Raw genomic sequence first — 25,344 nt, 5'->3', positions numbered from 1 at the left:
TGTGTATTTTGTTTGGCAGTACACTGAAAGCACAATTTTTTTTAGTTGAAAGTAGCATTTCTTTTTAAAAATCTGTTCCTATGCTCCTAACAAATATATTGTCAGAATTTTGAAGGTGTTGTAGAACTAAACCAAACACCACAAACTTATGGAATTAGGAACATTTTAAAAAGAAACTCCAGCAAAAACTTGCAACAGCCAGAAGTAGAATGGACAATCATGTTCTTTGACAAAGCAAAAGTGAGAGCAAAGGTGGCGGTAGTAGAATAGAATGCTGGCAAAGTATTCAAATTTTGCATTCTTTAGTTAAAACAGTAGTTTAGTATTCTTGCCCCTGTTTTGCTCTGGTGAGGAACCTATTGCCTAGATTTGTAGGAATCTAGTGAAGTTTTTGATGTCTTAATCTTGCAAGTACTGCAGTAGAGAACATGCTGGTTACTTTAAATTTTCTGATCTTAAAATCTTTGTGTATTGTATTTTCAAACATGCATGTATTTTCTTACAGGATAATGAAGAAAGTGATGGGTAACAGGTCGGGTTGCCCTACTCGTGGTGATAAGATAGTAGAACTAATCTATATTGATATTGTTGGCTTGACACAATTTAAGAAAACACTTGGTCCATCTTGGGTTCATTATCAGTAAGTATTACCCTGCATTGTTTCCTTGCTGTTCAGCTATTGCAATTATATTTACATACTGCATCCCTGGGCTGCTCGGACTGCAGTTTGAAGTCTGGGCTATGAAATGCCCAACCAAATTGTTTTCCTCTGTTCCATGAGTTGTTACTCCCGTTCCTGTATCTCCCTTGTTGCTTTGGTATCCAACTGGTTGTATGCTGCAATCTGGGTTTAACTGCTGGAATGTGGAAGAGAGTTAGGTCTCTAAGCAAACGGTCAGGAGTGACAAGAAGTGGTAATTGGAAAAGATGATTTTTCAGTTGGGATTTGGGGGAGGGGGTGGTGAGAAAGTAGTGCTTCAGTTGACTGGATGGTAGGGAGGAGAGAATGTGTGTCGCTGTGGGCAGGGAGAATGAAGTGACTTTTGTGAGCTTGGTGTCAAATATTGTTTAGCTTGACACTTGAAATTTTGCGATGCAATGTCCAGAATAGTTCATGGCAGTGTTTCTACTATTGTGTGGTCCAGGAGACCGTGCACTAGTAGAGACACTGGGGGGCAGAACAGAAACCATGAGCAAATACCATAAACATTGCTTGCTGGACCTTCAAAATTTGGGTCAATGAGTGCGAGAACACCTCCAGATATTCACTCCTAAATATCCAAAGTCGAAATGTCGTCACATGTTAATATCCATCTTTTTCCTTATCAGTTTCCTTCTGAAAGTATTTTTCTTAAGATAAGGATTTGAAAAGCACCTTTTCTCCAGCTTTGTAAGAGCACAATCTGGAAACTAGTTGTGCCTGCAGCAGAGTAAATTATTTTTAGTCAATAACAAATTATTGATTAGTCCTTTGCTGAGCATCATGCGTTTATTTGAATGTATGCAAGTTTTCCGGAATCACATGTTTTAGAACTGATCAGGATAGTCTGTACTGAATAACAAACCAGAATTAATTAATAGTCTGATGGTCAAGGAACGCTCTTTCATTTACTATGTAACAAAATCACGGATATTTAAGGCTGATTACTATTTTATCCATCTGGATTCATCAGTTCAGAGAAATTGCCATTCACTTCATGATTACAGTAATTTTGCCTCAACGACTATCATTTTAATATGATGCTTAGTAAGAAGCATTTCCTTATCTACCTTGATGTACCCATCTTGAGTTTGAACCTGTTTCATACTGGATGTCAACTTTGTGAGTCTTCTCTCTGTTGCCTCACTTGCTAAATATTCCTTTGTGATGGGAGTCACATGCTATATTCAATGGCAATCTGATAGAGCACTCAAGTTTGATCAATTACCTCATATTCTACTTTTTTACCCTTGTAGTTCAACATTGTATTGGCTTCATTAATTTGTTTCTCTACACTTGCTAGCCAGGTTTAATATTGAGCCTACCACGACACTTGCCTTTCTTTCAGTTCTTCTTTAGCTATTACAATCCCATTCATGGAGTATACTTCCACATGAGCATTCCTTTTGTATTTTCGTTTGTATTAAATTTGCTTCTGTTCTGCTGATTTGCTTATCTTGTCTACTTAGTCTGTAATTTCTAATCTGCATCTCCTAGTATATGATTTGCAAATTTGACCACTTTGCATAGAGTTTCTAAATTCAGGTTGCACAATAAGTTGACACCCTTTTTTAAGAAGAAAAGGTACTCTGCCTTCCCCTTGTTATGGGCTGTATACCAACATAACAGAGTGGTGTGATATTTGTGGACTAGGCTGTTGCAGAAATGTCTCTGCAAATGTGTGATTTGAGTAGGCAAGGCAAACAAGATCAGCTGTTGTTTGCATCGCTGCCACCACTATCCACACCAACACATGAGCATTCCTTTTGGCTAAGATCAAGTGTAGTATGGATAAGATGCTGCACTTGGTTGAGGTCATTAGGTTACATTTAAGCTTCATTTGAAGCAATTTTTAAAAGCGGCATCTCGGCCTTTTGGCTAAGATGCAAATGAGATCAAGCCTTGGAGGAGGTGAATCTGCACCTACTCCAATCAGCTTGGCTCATGTAGATCAGGCCCAAGACAGGAGTGGAGGCCCTGTCTTGTCAGCTTGGATCGGAAATGTCTCAACTTGTTGAGACTCTGAATTGGACTTGATTTGATTGAATTGGAAAAGTATAAAAATTTTTAAAAACACAAGCATTTTGCATCAGTGCAATGCTCCATCTTGTGGCTTTAACTCAAAATGACAGGTCCCAGTTTCATTCTCTCTGGTAAAATAATCTGCATACTAATGTTTCCTTGTTTGACTTTCCATACTGATCGGCAGCAGAAGCATAGGCTGCGATTTTATGCATCAAACGATTGGTGGAGAAGGGGCTTTAAAATTGCATTCGGTGACATTGGGTCACTCTCCAATGTTTTCATGCCATTTTGAAATTGGCGGATGGGTGCCTGTGTGGGAACACTGCTCATGTTATTGAATTAAGCCGTTTAAAGCCTATTAACATTATTACCAAGCCAATAGACCATTATTTTGCTGACCCCTCCAGATTCAACAGTGAACGCATGGAGAACACGTGGGGGTCAGAGTATCATCAGCTTTTAAAGGGCAGCAAAAAAGGGCACTGATGTAATTGTTGTATGTGGTAGTTAATGGAGTTGGATATTTTTTTCCTTTGGTAGGAAGGCACAGATTTATTTTGCAGGCGAATAGTTGGGAAACCATTGATCTGGGGTCAAGTTCCTTGACTTTGGTCCTGGAGGGATCAATTGAGAAGGGCATGAGAGCATGTGGGCAGCGTTGCAGTCACTACTGGCAGGGCGGCTCACTCAGACTAGCAATGCCGAACTGCCATGACATCGTTCTTTCCTGAGGGGGGAGAGAGTTGTGACCCCATGGATCAGGCAGCAGCAACCCCATGACCATCTGCATGGGCATTCTCTTGGGGGGAAGCGGCACAAGGTTGCAGAAGTCAGCTTAAGCAGGTGTAAGCATGGAGAAATAAGTACCTTTTTTGTCCAGACAAAATGAGCTACCTACACATGTCAGAACGGAAGTGCTGATGGAGCCTACTTCTGAGAGGCCATGACTGATCTTTGTGCCATGTTGATGAGTTCTGGCTGCAAAGGTGGTCATCTGATCCCAATGGCATCCAAGTCACCAAGTCTGTAAATTTCTGTGCCTCTGGTTCATTTGTAACATTTATGCCATACGATTGCCTGGCAATGACCGTTTCCAGCGAAAGAGAATTTTACTATCTCTCCATGACATTCAGTGGCATTACCTTTGCTGAATTCACACCCTACCCGCCATGAGCATCCTGGAGGTTGACCAGAAACTGAAGTTGCCCAGCCATATAAATACTGTAGCTACAAGAGACATCTGTCCACCTTGTACAAGGCACAAGTCAGCAGAGTGATGGAATACTCTCCACTTGTCTGGCTGAATGTGACTCCAACAGCATTGAAGAGAGAAATCTGACGGCACCATCCAGGACAAGGCAGCCCACTTATCTACTGCCTTAAATATTCACGCTCTCCACCAATGCAGAGTGTGTGTTCCATATGAGATGTACTGCAGCAACTCACCAAGGCTCCTTTGGCAACTCTTCCCAAAATCTTAACTTGGGACAAGGGCAGCAGTCACATAGGAACACCGTCACTGTATTGCCATTCCTTCACTGTCATTAGATCAAAATCCTTCCTAACAGCATTGGGAGAGTGCTTGCATGGGATGGGCTGCAGTGGTTCAAGGAGTCGACTTACCACCACCTTCTCGAGGACAATTGAAGATGGACAAATACTGGCCTTTCCAGTAACACCCACGTCCCATGAAAGAGTTTTTTTTTAAATGTATAATTCTAGGCACTACTGGAGACATGGGTGGCACCTCCTAACCAGCCACACACCACTATACCAAGATGATGACTGTCCTCTTCAAGAGCTAGCACATATGTCACTGAACTGATGCAGACAGCCAGGCTAAAAGAGTTATAGGAATCTGTGCCATCAGTGGATGCACTCGTGTCTACCAGACTCTTGGCAGCCTTCATTAACAGGAAGGGATTTCATTGCCTCAACATGCAAGCCATCTGTGACCACCATCGACAGATCCTGCAGTTGTGCCCTGGGAGCAACTACGGCACATACAGTAAATTCTCACTTCAAGTTGCCCCAAGTCCTTTTCATTTAATGTGTTTTTAATGGTGTTGATATTTATGTTTGCATGAGCAACATTTCATGCCATTGAATATGTAAGGTCCTGGGGAGGCAATGGCCTAGTGGTATTATCGCGAGACTATTAATCCAGAAACTCAGCTAATACTCTGGGGACCTGGGTTCAAATCCCACTACATCAAGAAAAAAAATCAGGAATTAAGAGTCTAATGATGACCATGAAACCATTGCCGATTGTCGGAAAAACCCATCTGGTTCACTAATGTCCTTTAGGGAAGGAAATCTGCCGTCCTTACCTGATCTGGCAACTCCAGAGCCACAGCAATGTGGTTGACTCTTAATTGCCCTCTGAACAAGGGCAACTAGGGATGGGCAATAAATGCTGGCCAGCCAGTGACGCCCATGTCCCACGAATGAATTTTAAAAAAAACATGACTCAATCACCATGTTGGAGCAGCCCCTCCTCCCTGACCCTTCCACATCCCACCTCCTCCTGATTGTCTCCAACATTCCCACTTGTCATCCACCCACTGACCACCTCTTCAGCTTGTGGCTTGCCTCCATGATTCCAGGAAAGAATTAGATATAGCTCTTGAGGCTAAAAGGATCAAGAGATCGGGGAAGAAGGCAGGATCAGGGTATTGAATTTGGTGATGGCGAAGCAGGCTCAAGGGGCCAAATAGCTGCCTCTTCTATTTTCTATGTATGTGAGTGGTTGTAGATGTATGACAACTCAAATCTGATCTCACTCAATAGTTTGCTTCCTACATCTTGCCATTCCTGGCCCCTTGCTCAAGCAGCCAGTGGGAGGTTGATGGTGACGGATAGGAAGGATGGAGTAGGAGTGATGGCATATTTCTTTTGCATTTTTTAAACATTTTATTTTTAGGAATATGATGTGGCAATACACAACATTTAAACTTACAAGGTTTAATATTTTAATGTTTGTTACTGGCAGGAAAGATCTTACAGAACCTAACTAAAGCTTTTACACAAGCTATAATGGGTAAATCAGGACCATTCTCTGTCATAACAGCTAGAGATGTTCACAGAGGATGAGAAGCTGCTATCCACAATGAATGCACAGAGCAGAAGACAACCACATCTCCCATGCAGGACACACTTTTTTACTTCCCCCTCATCTTGCGGCTGCATAGAGCTCATGCACAAATTCACTGTATGCGGCTCTGCAAGCATCTCTGGCATCCGCTGACTGGCCTGCAGAATGAGTGTTGACAATCTCATGATTAAGAAGCCACATGCGTGGCTGAGAAGGAGATCATGGTGACACTCATGGTCCTGATGAAGTTGTCCAATGTCAAAGTCTCTAGATGCTGTCTGGAAGCTCTGCTTGATCTGCACACAAATCATGCTGGACTTGCAGCATCTGCCACATCACATTAGACTATAGAGGTGCGTCATTAGCCTGGGGCTCAGTATGAACCTAGCCTTCCACAGTCCTGATTCAGTGGCTTGTGGTTACAGCCTCCAATAGCTGGTCAGGTGCATATGTGTGTTGCTTGCATAAGTTCTGAGCTAGAATCTACTTGGCAAGTGTGTGTACCCATTGACAGGTATCTGCATTGGTGGAGAGTGCAGGGGTTTGATGTGATTCTGCACCCCCTGCGGCTCCCTCTTCCTCCTCCTCTGAGGAGTCGAGTTTTCCCAGAAGATGACGGCTCTGTTCTATGGTTGACCTGTGAAGGGCAAAACGATCTGTGCCCATCATCATCTCTCCAGACTGGAGCTCTTGGAGTCAGCTGTATCTCACTTTAGTGACATACTTTTGGAAGGCACATGTACACCACTCCTCCTCGCCCAAGGCTTCCTTCATGCCTAGGTATGAGGCTGCTTCAACCTTTTGTGACTAAATTCTGGCCTCCCCAGTTACAATGTTGCAGTTGCCATGATGCAGGAAAAGAAGCCCAGGTAGCTCTAGAACCTTTATCTCTGTGGGCCTGAGAAGAGTGATAATTGGGACACTGCCTCCAGTTCAGGCACTTCTTGTCATCATGGACCCTCCTTTTTCCTGTGGGAACATGGAAGCGATATTAGTTGCCTGACCTAGAGAAGGCACAATGCTGTTTCAGCTTTCATGCAAGCCCTTAGCTCTGCTGCTAAATGGTATGGATTGTTATTACACCACCCTGGGCACCCTTGTGAAGGACAGCAATGCTGGGCTTGTGCTCATTTTGCAGACTTGCAGCATTCCTTTCCAAGGGAGTGCTGCAACTTTAACCCCTTGCCACTTGTTGGGCTTTCTCTCTCCAGCATCTACACCCTCTCACTGACCCAGAGGAACCAAAGTTGTGGTACTCACCCTTTGTAGGTTGGAGACGGTCATCGACATGCTTGCAATACTGCAGCCAGGTTCTTTGGGCAACCAAACAGTTGCTATCGTCAGGTTGCTATGTAGATTGCAGCTGCAGTCTACATCCAGACTTGATTAGGTGAGGAGGTCTCCTCTTTCGGTCCCTGGCAAAAGTGGACCTCTTGCCTTGCCTGAGTAACTTGGAGGCGAACATAAAAGGAATCATCACTGAACCATGGAACCACGCTGGATCTACCTTTGCCATGCCAACACATGCATCTTTCCTCTGGATTCCTATGGAGGCTGCTGGAGGAAAGATTGAGTTCTGTAGCCAAGGACATTTGGGCTCCAGTACTGACATCCCTTAAACATGATGTTAGCACTTCCTTCCATGTCAACTGAAGATCCAGCCACCCACTTAATGCTTAACTCAGGTGATTAGTTGACTGGTTGGTATAAAATCTGAGAACCCAAGTCAGAGGGGAAGGGCCATGGCCTCCCACTTCTGGATCTGCCTTAACATTCATACCGGCTCCTAAAAAAAAAAAATCCCAACCGTAGAATTGTGTACGTCTTGTACTGATGGCTGAAGAGAGTCTTTGGGAAGAGGTGCTAATGATTTGCATCACCACCTTATGGCAATAGTGTTAAGAAAGCAATTATTCACTCCTTAAGCTTTCTGTTGGAATATGTTTTGATTCAAAGCCATATGTTTTCTTTTAACAAAGAGAACAATGAGCAGTATAGCTCAATAGCAAGCCCTTCAGCCCACCAAGCCTTTCTAAACTAAAGACCTTTTGCCTCTGTGTGGTCCCTCTATTCCCTGCCTGTTCAGGTATCTATCAAGATGCCTCTTAAAAAGTTGCTTTGTATCTGCTGCTACCACCTCCTCTGGAAGTGCATTCCAGGCACTTAGCACCCTCTGTGTAAAAAAAAAAGAAACAAACTTGGCTCTCGTCTCCTTTTAAACTTTCTCCTTATGTCCCCTAGTAATTGACATTTCTACCTGAGGGGAAAAGGACTCAGACTATCCATTCCATCCATGCCTCTCATAATTTTGGAAACTTCTATCAGGTTGCCCCTCAGCCTCTGACATTCAAATGAAAACTAGCCAACTTTGTCCAATTTCCCCTCATAGCCAATACCCTCCAAACCAGACAACATCCTGGTAAACCTTTTCTGTACCCTTTCCAAAACCTCCATCTTTCTAGTAGTGTGGCGACCAGAACTGTACACAATATTCCAAATGTAGCCTAACTAAAGTTCTATAATGCACCCCAACTGATGAAGGCAAGCATGCCATACGCCGCCTTGACCACCTTATATACTTGTATTGCCAATTTCAGGGAACTGTAGATCCCTCCATGTTAATGCTGCTCAAGGTTTTGTTGTATACTTTCCTCCTGTATTAGACCTTCCGAAATACATCACCTCACACTTGTCTGAATTAAATTTCATCTGCTATTTCTCCACCCAAGTCTCCAGCCCATCTATATCCTCTGGCAATCCTTCTCACTATCCGCAGCTCCCCAATATTTGTCATCTGCAAACTTATTAATCAGACCAACTACATTCTCCTCCGTTCTCCATATATTCATATATAACAAACAACGGATCCCAGCAGTGATCTCTGTGGAACACCACTGATCACAGATCTCCAGTCAGAAAAACACCCTTCCACTGCCAATTTCTCTCTTCTATGACCAATCCAGTTCTGTATCCATCTTACCAGCTCACCATGGATCCCATGTGACTTCACCACCTGTATCAGCCTTGTCAAAGGCCTTGCTCAAGCCCATATAGACAAAATACACCACCTTGCCCTCATCAATCATCTTTGGCACGTTCTCAAAAAAACTCAGTCAAGTTTGTGAGACACTGCCTTCCCAGCCATGCTGCCTATCGCTAATAAGCCCATATATTTCCAAATGTGAGTAAATCCTGTACCTAAGAATCTTCTCCAATAATTTCCCTACCGCTGACGTGAGGCTCACTGGCCTGTAATTTCCTAGATAATACTAGTTGCCCTTCTTGAACAAAGGAACAACATTGGCTATTCTCCAGTCCTCTGGGACCTCTCCTGTGAAGGATACAAAGATTTTGTGCAAGGTCCCAGCAATTTCCTCCCTCATTTTCTGACCTCAAGTGAGGAAACAAATAATGCGCAGAACTCAGAAGGCCTAAGAATGAACTGTTGAAACAAATCATTCGATACCTAAAGCTGGTAATTATAAGTTACCGGGGGGGGTGAGGGAGTGAGTGAGTGTGAGAGTCAATGCTCCCATTAAAAATGACAAAAGAAGGTAAGACTTGGAAGTATTTGTTCAATAACGCAACTTTTTAAATGTGCAAGGCATAGAAACCTCTTTCAACTTAGTTTTTGTATGGTTGTACCTATTATGTAATAATTTATAATTCTTCAATACAAATAATGTTTCATTGGTTCCTTCAGTACTGTTGGGAGGGTTCCATGGCTGGAAACGTTTGGGGAAAGCCTGCATTTGAATAAATAACTCTTTCCAGTTAGCAGAGGGCCTGTAACAAGACATAAGGTAATTGACAAAGCCAGAGGCAAAAACATGAGAGAAATATTCACCTGGTTATCTGGAATGTCGTGCCTGAAAGGGTGGTAGAAGCAGCTTCAACAACTTTCAAAAGAAAATGATATAATATTTGAAGTGAAAATATTTGCAGGGTTCGACGAGGAGAGCAGGGGAGTGGAATAATTGAATAGCCCTTCCAAAGAGTTGGATAGGCAGAATGGTGCCTTCTGTGCCTTTCATTCCAGTATTCCTTAAATACAAATTCTGATTAGCTGTAGATAGTGAAAAGTACTTAGTTTCCCTGAACTAAGTAGCACATCTGTCAAAGGTAATGGTTTAATAAAAATGGTGCTTGCTTTCACTTCCATGTAACAGATGCTAAATAGTAGAGAATGGTTGCTATTTTCACACTTGTACAGCAATATTCTTGTTTCCTTTTCATTGAAATGAGTGTAAATACTAATGCTAGTAGTAGTTCAGCTAATAGAAAGCAGAAAATATTGGAAGATAGCATTTCAGCTTTCATCTTTATTAGTCATCTGCATTTTTGTGACCTTTTTTGGCCTGATGGCAAGTTGCCAGCAATGTAAGTATACAAACAAACATAACTTTTGCTTCTTAATTAAAAGTTTCTTGAGGCAGCTAACAGCATTAAACCACATTTAGCACATAAATATGCTATCGATGCATAATTTTAAGAGTGCGGATGTATCTTCCATCGTGGGTGGTTACAGAATTTTGATGCCTTTGTGCCTGGCTTCTCACTGGTTATAACTCACTTCTCTGGTGTTCTGTTCTATGCTTCCTTCCTTTTTCCAGGTGTATGCTTCGAGTGCTGGATTCATTTGGTACAGAACCAGAATTTAACAGTGCTCCGTATGCTCAGTCCAAGGGTCACAAGACACCATGGGGTAAATGGAACCTCAACCCACAGCAGTTCTACACAATGTTTCGTAAGTAACGATATCTTTTGATTCTCTCCGTTTGCATGAAACGATATGAAGATAGTGAAACATTCAATAATAGAGTATCAGGCACTAACAGATCACAAATTTAGTTCAAATTTTGTTGCCAATTTAGGGATTAAAATTATTTAAAATTGGTAGAGGAATTTAACATGTCAATCAGTTGAATGTTGCACAATTATTTTGCTCTCTCTTTAAACATAGCAATTAGCCTAGGCCCGAGTTTTGATTGCAAAATTCTGAAACTGTTGAGAAACAAAACATTAAAAGTAAGCAAGCAGTGCAGAATAGAAATTCTATTTCTGATGTTCACCCCCACATATGCATGTACACACAAAGAATAAAATTAGTTTTCCTATCTTTGAAAGCATCCTTGTCAAATGTTCCAAATTTGTGGCACAACATGTAATCAAATAAATGGTGTTTTACATAGGTTCTTGTAAAGAATATGTATAGTTTAGATCCAGGATCATTCTTGCTACATTTCTGATCACTCGGCTAGTTTTCTTCGCTCACTGCTTTTAAACTGCCCGCAGATTGCAAACTCTGTGCTGAGATTTAACTTTGAAAAATGGAGTGGGTTTTGGTCAAGTCAGTTGGGGAGATGGTTAAAGTCTCAGAAATCTGTTGCCTGACTCAACCACCACTAACGCACTCATTTCTGGCTTTAACTGAGCCTGGAAGGTGGGTAGGTGACCAACTTGATCCAAGGAGCTAGGTTGGAGCTTTAAATACGATAATGAGCTAAGAACCTCATTGCACTCGCTCCCTCCTCCTCACTCTCTCCCACCTCCTCTCTCTCTCTCTCTCTCTCTCCCCCCCCCCCTCCTCTCTCTCTCTCTCTCTCTCTCTCTCTCTCTCTCTCCCCCCCCCCCCCCCCCGCCCTCCATATTGTATTGTAGGTTCCTCCCAACTTTGACTGCTCCCTGTGGGTCAGGTTAATAAAAATTCTCTCCAGTATATCATCTTGCCCAACACACGAATTTGTACCAAAATTGTCAAATTACCTTATTAATGTCAATAAATGGTGTACAAGATTAGAGAAAATAATTGTTTTTCTGCAGCTGGTTTTGTATTCAGGAGATACAAAGTAAAGGAAAAATCAAGCTGGTCCAGTGAAACACCTTTAATCAAAAGTACTCCAACTAGTTACCCCTTAATCTTCTGTACAGAAGGGAATGCAAGCCTTGTATATGCAACCTCTCCATTTAATTATTTCAGCTTTGATGTCATTGATGAATCTGCTACTCAAAGGCAAATTTATTATTCCAAATATTGTTTTATTGTTCATTCTTGGGATGTGTGTGTCACAAGTGAGGCCAGCATTTATTGCTACTCCCTAATTATCCTTAAGGTGGTGAGCTGTCTTCTTGAACAGCTGCAGTCCATGTCTTATTGTAGATACTATTTCAGAGGTCAGTTGAGAGTCAACCACATTGCTGTGGATCTGGAGTCAGAAATAGGCAGACCAGTCAAGCACGGTAGATTTCCTCCTTTTGAAGGGTATTAGTAAACTATATAGGTTTTGATGACAAACCTATAGTCTCGTGATCATTATTATTAAGATTAGCATTTTATTCTGACTTAATTGAATTTAAATTTCACCAGTGCTATGTAGGATTTTAACTTGTCCCCAGAGAGCATTAGCCCAGGCCTCTGTTGTTCCTCATGTGGTGCACAGAACGGAATACAGTTCTCTAAATGGGATTTAACCAGAGTTTTATGTAACTAGCATAACTTCTACCATTTGTATTGAGGCCAACATTTGATTATACTTTTTAATTGTATTTTCTACCTGTCCACTAACTTATAATTGTTACTTGGATACCCAAAGCTCCTCTATGAAATTTCTATTTTCTCATAATTTCTCTGTTCCTCGCTTCCTACCAGTATTTTTGGATAGTTTTGATTTGTGTGATCAAGTTGAATATAAATCTAATATCAGATAAATCCACACGCTATAATTGTGTGTAGTTTTGAGAAGCAATATTGAGAGAGGATGGATTGAATTCTCCCACACCTGCGGCAAGAGGGCACAAATAAATTTTACTGTATTTGCATCAGCCTGGCCTCCACACTGGGTCAGGCACCTGGAAATGGAACAGAGCTTCACAATAAAAAGTCTCTAAATGTTCGTAGCTTGGACCTCCCACTAAGTTGCCTGCATTAAATCACAGTGCCCAAATCTCTCAAAGCAAAAGTCATGTCGTTTGCAACCACTTCATGAAGATTAATGTCTTCCCTAATGTAGCTCGTGCTGTGATGGCAGCCTCTCCTGAAGATGCCTTCATGGCAATGCTGCCATTCCACATTTATCTCACTCTGGGTGAATAAATTCCTCCTCATCCCAGTCCTAAATGGTCTACCCCATACCGTCAGACTGTGATCCCTGGTTCTGGTCCACCAATGCCAGTCTGGTATATCTTCGATGCATTCCTCCATAGCAAAATCTCCCTTCCTCGGTTTAGGAATCCAAAATTGCGTGCACTATCCCAGGTGTAGCCTCACCAAGGCCCTGTATAATTGCAGCAAGACATCCTTACTCCTGTACTCTAATCTCTCACTACAAAGGCCAACATACCACTGGCTGCCTTACACCTGCACGCTTACCATTAGCAACTGGTGTATGAGGGCACCCAGCTCTCATTGCACATTCTCCACTTAATTTATAGCCTTTTCTCTCAAAGATGTCTCATCGGTTGATTGTGCATTGGGTTCATATTAAGTGTTATTGACGTGCAAGTTGGTAATCTTTGAATGAAATGTGAATAAGATCATGTTTAAATATTTTAATGGTTTTTAAAGCTAATTCTGTAGCATTTGGTATAGTTGTGTATCTCATGGTAAAATGGTGTCACAGATTTGAAGGATATGGAATATTTTTGAAGATTTCTCTAGTACATTTAATGTTTATCACTTGAACATATAGAATTTAAAATAGATTAATGTTTTGGCAGATCTGCAGAGAAGAATTGAGAGATTTGAATGCAGTGATCTGGTGACGACTTGAATGTAATGGTTGCTTTCGGGAGGTGGCCTATTTGCAATTATAGTAATTGTTACAGAGCTCCTGATTAAGTACTCTTAATTGCTGTTGTGATTTTATTAGCATTTGGATTGCTTAAGTTAAGTCTCTATTGCACAGTATTTATTACATTATTTTTTAAATGTGCCATCTGAATTTCACTAAAGGCATTTATTATGTAATTAGTAAGGTTGGCATTGCTAAGTATGTCCAAGAATATTTTTGGGTTAACTGTTAATTACTAGCTTGAAATAACCCTTGCCAGATTCTTCTAAACTGTGGTAACTATTTCAGATCAAATTATAAAATCTATGTTGTTTGGCGTTTGCAGCTCACACACCTGACAACAGTTTCCTAGGATTTGTGGTTGAACAACACCTCAATGCGAGTGATATTAGTCATCTTGATGATATCAAAAGACAGAATCAGTCTCTTGTGTATGGCAAGGTGGATCATTTTTGGAAGGTAAATATATATAGCAATTATTTACTGAAAAGAACTGTTACCCAAGTTAAATTTGTTTGACTGAAAACTTAGATTGGCCATAATAGAAACAAATTCTGTTGAGCCCTTGCACATGCCTGCTTTCTATCTTTGCTTTTACTAGTATGTTGAAATTCTCAGTGGATGGGGGGAAATTATCAATTGCTGGTATCCAATTTTGCACATGAATAGAAGGCAACTGGCAAAGAAAAATCTAGTGCACTCATTTGCGCACCTGAGTCAATTTTCAGACAGGACTTTAAATGGCCACCCAGTGCAGATGGGAGGCTGTTTAAATATTCAAATCAATTTTTTGCCCCCACTGTCAGACTCTGAATCAGCAGATTATTTCTGGTCCGCTCAGAAATGCTATATTTAGTTTTGTTCTCCTCAGGAAAGATACCGTAGCATTGTAAGAGGTACAAAGCAGATACATCAGAATGTTGGAGATCAAAAGTTAAATTCGGAGAATAATGTCCTTCAGTTTAGAATATTGAGTGATGTAATCAAGGTATTTAAAATAACTGATAGGACAAAGATTTTTTAAAATATTCCTTTATGATCAAACTCTGACATTTTAAAATATCCTTTTCACCTTCAGTGCTCCAGGGTTAAAAGTCCCTTCAAATGTTGTGATTGAAGTGAAGAGTATAAATGCATTTAAATAGAAGCTGGACAAGCATCTGAGGAAGGAGGAGTATTTTGGTTATGATGGTCAATTTTAGTTGTGAAAAGTTGGAGAAGGCTCAAGTGGAACATAACTGGCATGCACTATTTGAACCAAATGGCCTCTTCCAGTGCTGGACATTCTGTATCTCTCTTCAGATATCATGTCCTAAGAGGGTGTTGGTGACAATCTTACTCGAGGCATTGATCATCTTCGTTGGTGGTAGATTCATCCAATTTGTGATGCTCTTTTAAAAAGATTGATCATTGTCTACCTTGATCACTCTTAACACTGACCTTTCTCTTCAGCATCAGTCTATTTAAATCATGATTTCTTATTACCTGCCCAAGACATTTTAACTATCCTCCTGATTTTGGTCAGTTGAGTTCTTTTGGTCCCCAATTTTACTAGCAGCTTTTTAGTGACTGTCTGGGATATCCTCATTATTTGCACCAAAAAACCACAACACTGCAACATTGCCTCACTGATCATTCAACACTCTTCAGCATGTCAAAATTGGTGTGATGCAGCATTCCAGGATTCACAGCATTGTTTTCATGGCTAATTTTGAGTTCGTAATCTTTTTCATATTCCAGCATGGTAGCACAGTGGTTAGCATTGCTGCTTCACAGCTCCAGGGACCTGGGTTTGAATCCCGGCTCGGGTCACTGTCTGTGTGGAGTTTGCACATTCTCCTTGTATCTGCGTGGGTTTCCTCCGGGTGCTCCAGTTTCCTCCCACAGCCCAAAGATGTGCGGGCTAGGTTGATTGGCCATTCTAAATTGCCCCTTAGTGTCCCGGGATGCATAGGTTAGAGGGATTAGTGGGTAAATATGTAGGAATATGGGGATAGGGCCTGGGTGGGATTGTGGTTGGTGCATACTTGATGGGCCGAATGGCCCCGTTCTGCACTGTAGGATTCTATGATATTTTTGAAATGCATCTTCAGCCATCCTAATCCTTTGTCTTATTTCTTGGTTGCACTTATCAATCTGTATAATAAGTTATTCGAAAGTAGTTCCCATCTTGCATCATTTTGGTTTAATCTGTGTGTGATGTTAGTGTACCTTTTAAGAAATGTTTCTTTTTAAATCATGTTCTCTGCAGCTCTCTCAGCCTTGGCTTTTTCCACTGTTGCCGGGCTCTCTGGAGTACTCCCTTTATTGCTACTCCTATGACTTAAAATAGGGTTTTGTTTATTTTTACCAAGGGCATCAGGTACTACTTGGGATTGTTTTATAACCCTGCATTGTCGGGATTAAGACTGGTTGGCAAGTCATGTATTTTGGACAGTTTTTTTCTTCATAATGAATTCAAGGTTTCACTTTTAATTTAGTTGCTGGCAGCAGTTTTAGTTTAGAAAGGGGTGGACATCAAACTGGAAAGCAGTATCCCTCTGCCCCTCGAAATTCTGTTGTTAGCTGGAAGCAAGGTTCCTGGCCTTCCTGGAGTGGAAAATCTAAGATTTTAGATATATTTGTTGTGGGTCATACAATATCAGTGTTTTTGTTTGTAATTGGTAAAAGTTATTGCTAATTTTTTTATACACATTAACTGTACTCTTAAACTTTGAATTTGGCTAGGGGAAGCATATGTTTCACTTCAAGTATGATTCAAAAGGTCCACTAGGGAGCTTTTTTTTATCAAAGTGCAAAACTTATGATGCAGGCAGACTTCATAAAACACTTCGGAATTTCTGACCTGAATTATAACACTGTGCTAAACACATCACTTTTATGTTTCACAATCGCACTTAACTGCATGCAGGGCTCAAACTGTGGTTTAACTGTTGTATAATTTTATTATTTATTTATTCTCGTCTTCTATACCTTAATTTTGTAAAACAAATTAGTGGTGCTTTATGGCTGCCTGCATTCAATCTTTCAGTGAATTCAGTATGTCAGTTCCTTCATTTGTTTATCCATGTCCTTTAGCATTTTTTTCATTAAACACATAATCCAATTTCTTGTATTTCCTCCCAACATGGTACAGCGTCTCGTTTCGCCGTATCAAAATGCATCTTGTACTACTTGTCCCACTCCACTAACCTGACTATTCCAAGAGGACTAACTTCTGGGGTACATCATTTTCAACCTCCAATCCAAGCAACTCTTGTTTCCTGATCAGCAATCAATTCTCTTGAGATGCCTGATTGGATACTTTCTGAAAATCCATGCATGCTTCATCTACACAAAGTAAGATCTGTTGACAAGAAAAGAACTGGATTCAAACACCCATTTGGGACTAATACCAGGAGGTTAACAATGAACAATCAATGTAAATGTCACAGAATTTGTGTTCCTCTTTTAATGCCTGTGATCAATATGTTTGTATGTGAGAGGTGGTTTTTCTTACCCTTGGATTCTGTATCCCCATTAACTAATTGCAGCAACAAGCCTTTTTGAGAGTTTAAAAGTAAGTTGCTATCACATGCTCTGGATTTAGTGCAACATTTCATTCACTTGTCTCTCACGCGCAAAGATTAGTTACAGATGAAGGTAATTTGCTGGTACAGTTCATTATCTTTCATTTGTGGCAGGCCTGTTGTTTCTTAGATGCAGTCAATGTTTTGAAGTTGAAGTGAAGGTCTTGACGAACAAGGGATTCTCAGCAGGCAGTGAGGTTTCTCGTACTTGAATTTCCTGGAGGTTAGTTCTCGGGAGAACTTTAAAGATGAAACAGATTGGGGAGTCCTCTCAGTTGGGGTCCTGACTTTTCAAACTGTTATTTACTTTGGCTGCTTGCTGACTGGCAGCTAGTTCAATGGTTTTCGGTGGAACACTCAGCTACTTGTTTTTAGCAGACAACAAAATGGTTTCCCATCATGTTATTTCCACAGGTATATGTTGATTCTAATTATCCTGTGTAGTCATTTGGCACCTTGAGTTTCACACTGTCTAACTTGGATGGGGGAAACTATCATCAGACAATGGAAGGTTGATAGGATCCATTCACATCTGTCATTAAATACTGTTTCACCCTGAAACTTAATGTATCGGGTTTGTCCTGTTTTGTTGATCGATCTTTAAAGCGATGCATGAATTCTCTGGATTACATGAATAACCATTTTAATTAGATATTCGCTTAAGAAAGACCCTGAACGAACCTCAAAATGCCAAAGGCTGCAGAATTTGCAGCAGCCATTTTTATAGTCTGTGTACATCCAGTCTTTAGAATAATTGACTGAAAGTTCATAATATACTTGTACATGACACATAGTTAGGGTAATTGAAGTGAAAAAGATGTACTCTTAAAAAGTTAATTAGATGCTACCGAGGAAGGAGTTTTTTTGGATGGGTGAACTAAGGCCTAATGGATGATGATATACGTAATCATGTGATTAAGACATTTTAGCAAGTATACTTAGTAAATTTGAAGCATTATTATGTTTTTCCATCAAATTTGAGTTCACCAGCATAGGAAAAGCAGTAACTATTTGCTTCAATATCCTTTTTTTTTAAAGTTGTATGATTCTTGCCAGCTGGATGTTTGAATACTAAATCTATTTTGGCATCTATTGCCACTTATGAGCATTGCTTCCTTGGAAATTTGAGTAAGTTGTTACATCAATCCTCATTACTTTTCCTAAACCATTTACTTATGCATATGAAACAAACCATCAACAAATTCTTTGGGAGTGCAGATGTGAAAGGTGTGCAATGTTTTTAGAATTTGTTTTGGATATTGATTAAACTTATTTTGGTAAAGACTTGGCCATGGGCTGATATATACACTCATAATTTGGCAACAGAGGCAGATTGTTTAACCTGGCTGCTTCAGCAGTCATGATGTGGAGATGCCGGCGTTGGACTGAGGTAAACACAGTAAGAAGTCTCGCTGTAAGAAGTCTGTTGGACTTTAACCTGGTGTTGTGAGACTTCTTGCTGTGCTTCAGCAGTGGCCAGACCTCTTGCCATCAAACCCTCCACCAGATGTAGACTGTTGGGTAGGAGAAGGATTGCAATGTCAGGAAATCTCATGATTCTCACCTGGTAAGATGGAAATCCAGCCCCGGATGTACACCATTTTTCAGTGGTAGCAATTTCACCTCTGACTTAGATGTGTACCACCCCAGAGGCTTAAACACAAAATCCAGGATTTGGCATTCCAGTGTAGTACTATTGGAATTAGTTTTTCAAATGCATTGGCCCAAGATGCTGTCTTTCTCCCTCAAATGGGTACCAGAGATCCATGGCATTATTTCAAGGAAGAGCTGGGGCGTTCTCTTCAATATATGGCTAATACTTATTCCATAGATAAACATGTTAACTAGTTGTTATCACCTTTCTGTTTATAGAAAGAACATTGTGTGCAATTTGACTGCTTGGTTTCACAATGTCTGAGTTATAGTCATGGATGGCATTCCAGGCATTTTTTCACTTAAATTCCTCCAGTTCAGGAGCTATATAAAATTTATTACAATAAATTCACAAGATTTCACTTTGGGTAATGGCCAAGGAGATATTATTTTGGTTTTGTTTCTGTTTCGTTCAACCAGACTGGTTTTCTTCCCCTTCACAGGACAGAAGGTCTTACTTGGATATAATTCACAGTTACACAGAGGTTCATGGCACTGTTCATGGAACTAGCACTGCCCATATTCCTAGCTATGTGAAAAACCATGGGATACTGAGTGGACGTGACCTACAGCTTCTCCTAAGGGAAACAAAGGTACATAGTGTGATACTTTGATGTTGTAAGTGATTTGTATTCTATGTAGAGAAGTAATGAATATACTAAGATTTAGTATTGTGCTGATCCACATTGAACTCTTAACTGGTATCATTGCAGAATTTACAAAATTATATTGAAAGGAGATGATCAGTGTGAGAAAACGCAGTCCACAAATGGGGGAAATATTGCCTTTATTATCAATTTGTTTTAATTTTTTATAATTGAGCTCTACTACTCATTAATATTTGGCACTAATCAGCATCTTATTTGCATATGGTATTTCAGAAATGAATTTAATGGACTTACTGGCAATATAAAAATAATTCTTGAAAACCTTTGTACCTTCATCCCACACCAAAGGAAATATACAAAAATTATTCCATTATTAACAGATTATAGAAAATATCCTTTTCTCTGAACTTGCATTTTCATTTTGCAAGGTGCACACTATGCTGAAAAAGATATTATGCAATAATGGACCACTTTAAAGTGTCAGGCCAAGCTATATGTCTGTAACAATGCTAAACTAACTTGAACACCTAAAAGCTGCTGTGCTATTATAAAAAGTAAGCACTATAACGGGATTTCCAACTTCAGGAGTGTAAAACAAAAATTACGTTGTACCCAATTTTCCATCCATTATCCCACATCCCAACCAACGTTCCGCCTCCTGGGTTGTGCACATCATGTGATACCTGTTGACTTGAACCTGATCAACCATTTCTTTTATAAAAAACCTTTATTATGCAAAAGCAAATTATTACAGATACTGGAAATCTGAAAAACAGAAAATGCTGGAAATACCAAGCAGATTTGGTACCATCTGTGGAGATAAAATAAGTGTTTTCGGTTTATGACCTTTTATCAGAACCAAGGAAAGGTAGAAATGTGTTATTATCTCGGATGTGACCACTTTCTTTCAAGAAGAAATGCAAAAATCCTAGTTATTTATTAAAAGAATAAAGCCACAAGATTCTATGGTTTAACACTAAAGACATTTTGCCATGAGAGGCAAACACTAAATACAATGAGTGAGATTTTCCAGTCCTGCCCGCCATGGGATTAGAAATTCCTGCCCAAAGCCAATAGACCTTTTGCTGGTCCATTAGATCTATCTTGCCCACTATGATTTCCACAGCAGGCAGGACCAGAAAATCCCAATATATCTTGTAACAATCAACACTCTAAATCCCAGAATCAGAACCTGTTATCCAAGAATTAACAGGAAAATTGTGGTCAATTATGAACGGTAGCACAGTGGTTAGCACTGCTGCTTCACAGCTCCAGGGTCCCGGGTTCGATTCCCGGCTCGGGTCACTGTCTGTGTGGAGTTTGCACATTCTCCTCGTGTCTGCGTGGGTTTCCTCCGGGTGCTCCGGTTTCCTCCCACAGTCCAAAGATGTGCGGGTTAGGTTGATTGGCCAGGTTAAAAATTGCCCCTTAGACTCCTGAGATGCGTAGGTTAGAGGGATTAGCGGGTAAAATATGTGGGGGTAGGGCCTGGGTGGGATTGTGGTCGGTGCAGACTCGATGGGCCGAATGGCCTCCTTCTGCACTGTAGGGATTCTATGATTCTATGAATTATGACTTAAATGCCAGATACAACAAAGACAATTTTTGAGTTGGATCGTCAGTCCACTCAACATATATCAGGCTCCGTCACAATGGACCCGATTCTTCCAAAAAAAATTTGAAGTGCTGAATTGGCGGGAAAAATTGTGTAAATCGTGGTGATTTTTTTTCAGTGGGAGTTCAGACCTCTGTGCAATGCAGAGGTCACAATCGTGAATATCATTAAAAGCTCGGGGGATGGGACCTATTCACGGCAGAGTCTGACATTTCCAGGCTTCAGCGTATGCGCATTGACCATGATCTATCAGCCTCCCCTTTTGCTGGCCAAGTTGATCGCTGGCCAGTCCAGGGCTCCAACAGTGCTGCCACCCCATCCCCCCCACAGCCCGTTCACGGTCCCCAACCTTGGCAGACCACCCCACAGCCCGCCCCGATCGCTGGCCTCCCTCCAGCCCTGACCAAATCCCAATGCAGAGTGGCAGCGGGACCCCCCCACCGATTGCCCCTAGACCCTGCCCACACTGCCTGGGCATGGGCACTTTTGGCCCTTGGGCAGTGTCAGGAGGCACAGGCTGGCACTGTGCCCATGCCTGGGGAGGCCCTGATTGCTCACCCTCTTCATTTCAGGGTGGTTTCCTGCTAGTTCCCCGAATGTGGAGAGCTACTCTAAACCCCGTCTGAGTGAAATACTCCTGGCGGGGTGGGAGATGCTATCGGGCCTGCAGAATTCAGTCCTGGGCCCGGTAATAACATTTAAATTGCATTAAAATCTCTTACCTGATCTTCCCACCTGATTCCAACGTGGTCTTGACTGCGCCTGCTCTCCAGTGGTGGGAGACACACATGCGTCAGGAATGCATGCGTGAATCCCCTGAAATGGCCGACACACGCATCTCCCAACCCGACGCGCCAAAAAACTAGCACATCGTGATGGGAGAATCGGGCCAGCTGTCCTTAAATTCTGTCTTCCTCATGAAAAGTTCCAGCTCCTTCTAGGATTTAGCATGATCCCCAGCAGACATCAGAACACAATGAACTCGCGTTACATAGACACAGTCTTCACCAAAAATGGGACACATCAGCATAATCTTCTCTATATTCTACTTTACTTGACAGTTTGGCATAGAACCGCCAATGTTATCTTCAAATAGCAAAATCAGACACAACTGTATACCTGCCTTGTGTCCTCTTTAAGATTGAACCTCCCCTACCTGTGCCACATCACTGGGATCATCATCTGAACTCTGGCTCTGTGTCTTTTTATATGGTTTCAACCAGCCTCACTCTCCCAGAACCTTTCCAATCTTGGTTTCAGTCTTACTTTCCTTAAGAAGCTGATCGTTTCACTTTTTTTCTTGATTTCCCTTTTCAATTAGGGAAGGGAGTGGTGGAGAAAGGGAACAAGAGAAAAATTTGTGATTGGAGGGCAGGAGAAATTGATGAAAGGTTTGTTGTTCAAAAGCCATAGGGAGCAGTAATGAATAACAAATGATGCCGAGATGAGGCATGAATGGTTGGATATGCAGCTGTTCAAATGCATAGTAAAGCAATTAAGAAACAAGGCAAAAATCAAATGCAAAAAAACCCGCACTAAACATGATAGGGGCAGATGTTACGACTGAAGGTTATTGAACTCCCTGTCCAGAAAGTTGTGGAGTGACGAGTCGAAAGACGAGAATCAGGATTCGGACAAAAAGGGAGAAAGGTAGAGAATTGAAATGATAAGCGACAGGAAGCTCCGAGTCGTGCTTACCGACTGAACAGTGGTGTTCTGCAAAGCAATCACCCAGTCTACATTTGGTTGCCTCAACATAGAGACCACTTTGTAAGCTGCAAATACTGTATACTGAATTGAAAGAAGTAGAAGTAAATTGCTGCTGCATTTGGAAGGAGTCTTTTGGGGCATTTGGTGGTAAGAAGGGAGGAGGTAAAAGGACAGGTGTTACATCTTGCATGTGAAGGTGCTGTTGAAAAAAGACAGTGAGTGTTGGAGGAGACTGGGCAAGGGTATTATGGAGATAATTCCTTTCTAAATGCTAAAGTGAGTAGGGGATAATGTATTTGGTAGTAGCATCAGGCTGGAGGATGATTTGAAGGAAAAAGCATACTATTCTGTGAAGATTAGTGATAGATCAGAAGATGGGTAGAATATAAACAGCAAAGAAAATAATGAAGAATAATAGGGAGAAGTTAGTGTGGGAGAAAGCCATGATGTTTAAAAAAGAGAGTAAGTAAAGAGTATTAGTCCTCTGGAGAGTGAATTGGGGATTTAATAATGGAAAATAAGGAAATAGTGTAAGAGTTAAACAGATTTTGCAAGTGTCTTCACTGTAGAGACTACAAACAAGATCCCAGAAATAATTGTGAATCAAGGTGAAAGGGAGGGAGGAACGTAAAACAATTCCAAGCCCCAGGAAAAAAGTACTGAAAAACATATATTAGAACTAAAAGCTGATGAGTACACAATTTGATAAGCTCGCTGAGTTGCTGTTTTAGAGTTGAGCTTTATTTGTAGTGCGAACTTTAGAATGCATGAGAGTTTGAGTGTTCTGGCTGTTAAAGTTTGAATGATTACAATTTATTTTAGATGCAACTCTGGAGTGAAGAAGGATTTCCTGTTTGGAGAAATTACTATCTTGTTTTACAAATAAAACTGAAATACATTTTGAAGGCATTTTAAGCTACCACCTCTGCCCAGATCTTTTAATTTTGAAAAGGAAAAAATAAAAATTCCAAAATTTAGCTTTTGTGAAATTGGAAAAAAGAGAAGTGGTGATATTTCAATATATGTTTCACAATATAGAAGAGCCTCCATCTGTCATGAGGAACAGGTCATAATCCCCTACTATCCAGACTGTTAAAATTGAGAACATCAATCCCTTTAGTATACTATCCTCTAGTAGATTTCTTTGCGCTTTGCTTGCCATCTTCTTTCCAAAGCCACCAATTCCTTGTGTTGAGTTTACATATTTTATGTACAATAATTTCTCCCTCAATTTTTAGTTAAGGTCAGTTTATAATCCAGATAACGCCACCTACAGAAAATGCTGGAAAAACTCAGCAAGTCTGACAGCAACTGTGGAGAAAGAAATGTTTTGAATCTATGACTCTTCTCTGGAACTGACTGACTCGATGAATGTAATGCCACCATTAGTAAAAGTATGGATTTATAAGTTAAAATTTCAACAAAAAAAATTAAAATTTACGAAAGCCAAAACAAAAGGGTAGGATACACAAAATTAAACTGAATTACATCTGCATGCCCTGATAAAATTATCCATGTCCTCCAACCCAACTTCACCTGCCGACTGCACTTGGTCTTAACTCCATGTTCAGTATCATGGGAAATTGACTGAGCGCAAACTTTTATGGTAGCATTTTTGTTGGCTTATCAATTCTATACGGACAAATCAATATTTCTTTCAATCTGTTAATGGACTAATTAAATTATTCAAAATGCTCCTTCAAAAGAAGGTGGGGGGGGGGGCGTAAATGGATTGATTTACTGGGAAGAAGGTGCAAGTTATTCACACCTATGGACAATATCCAGAGCATCTGTGCTGACTGAGAAAACATTGTCTCCAAGACTCTCGGGGAGGTGTTAGAAATGTCAAGTTTTATAAATTATTATACTTTAAACTGTCCATTTAACTCCAAGCTGGAATGGAGTTGGGGGGGGTCGAGAGGTCAGCTAATTAGCATTTTAACCTGAATACAAGCCCATGTGAGTCAAGTTGCATGCGAGAGCTTTTAAGAAAATAAAAGTCCATGGACGTCCATTGTAATATTGGATTACAGTTTTTCTAAGATTTCACTGAACCTCACAGACCCAACGTGAGTCTAAGAATCAGGGAGAGAGCAGGAAAATAGATGCAGCTATTCTTGCACTTGAAGCAGAGCAAAGGCCTGCCCTTTGTTTTTACCATGCAGAATATGGATGGGAGCTCGCACATAGATTGAAGAGACTGAGTTGGTGAGGATCTAAAGGACGCTGGAAGATTGGTCCAAAGAGTTGTGAAAATGTGGAACTCTCTACCAGAGAGAGTAGCTGAAACAAATAGTGTTGATGCATTTAGAGAAGCTGGACGAGCATATGAGGAAGAAGGAAATAGAGGATAACAATGTTAGATTTAGGTGAGGAAAGTTGGGAGGAGGTTCAAGTGCAACATAAACGCTGGCATAGGCTGGTTGGACTGAATCTTAAGATTGCGTTTCTGTGCTATACCTACTAAATAGAGTATATAATTTGCCACTCCTTTTATGAGATGGGAATAAGCCAAACGACTAATAAAACTGCAATCCATGCTGTCTAACCCATATGTAACAATTGCTGACTGATTACTGC

At 40.8% G+C, this 25,344-nt stretch overlaps 1 protein-coding gene across 5 annotated transcripts in view; it reads left to right on the top strand.

Annotated features, from left to right (window-relative positions):
* mgat5 (alpha-1,6-mannosylglycoprotein 6-beta-N-acetylglucosaminyltransferase) overlaps nucleotides 1-25,344 on the top strand; it is an 89,180-nt gene that overhangs the window by 45,455 nt on the left and 18,381 nt on the right. For all 5 annotated transcript variants that reach the window (XM_078228131.1, XM_078228135.1, XM_078228132.1 and 2 more), the window contains 4 exons: nucleotides 506-640; nucleotides 10,433-10,566; nucleotides 13,935-14,068; nucleotides 19,275-19,424. In XM_078228131.1, the coding sequence (XP_078084257.1) occupies nucleotides 506-640; nucleotides 10,433-10,566; nucleotides 13,935-14,068; nucleotides 19,275-19,424 (553 nt within the window). The remainder of the gene's footprint in view (nucleotides 1-505; nucleotides 641-10,432; nucleotides 10,567-13,934; nucleotides 14,069-19,274; nucleotides 19,425-25,344) is intronic.

This window comes from Mustelus asterias, chromosome 14 (assembly GCF_964213995.1).
Source record: "Mustelus asterias chromosome 14, sMusAst1.hap1.1, whole genome shotgun sequence".
NCBI classification, from domain to species: domain Eukaryota; kingdom Metazoa; phylum Chordata; class Chondrichthyes; order Carcharhiniformes; family Triakidae; genus Mustelus; species Mustelus asterias.
The sequence above is the reverse complement of the archived record's forward strand: the minus strand, read 5'-3'. Positions and strand labels throughout refer to the sequence as shown.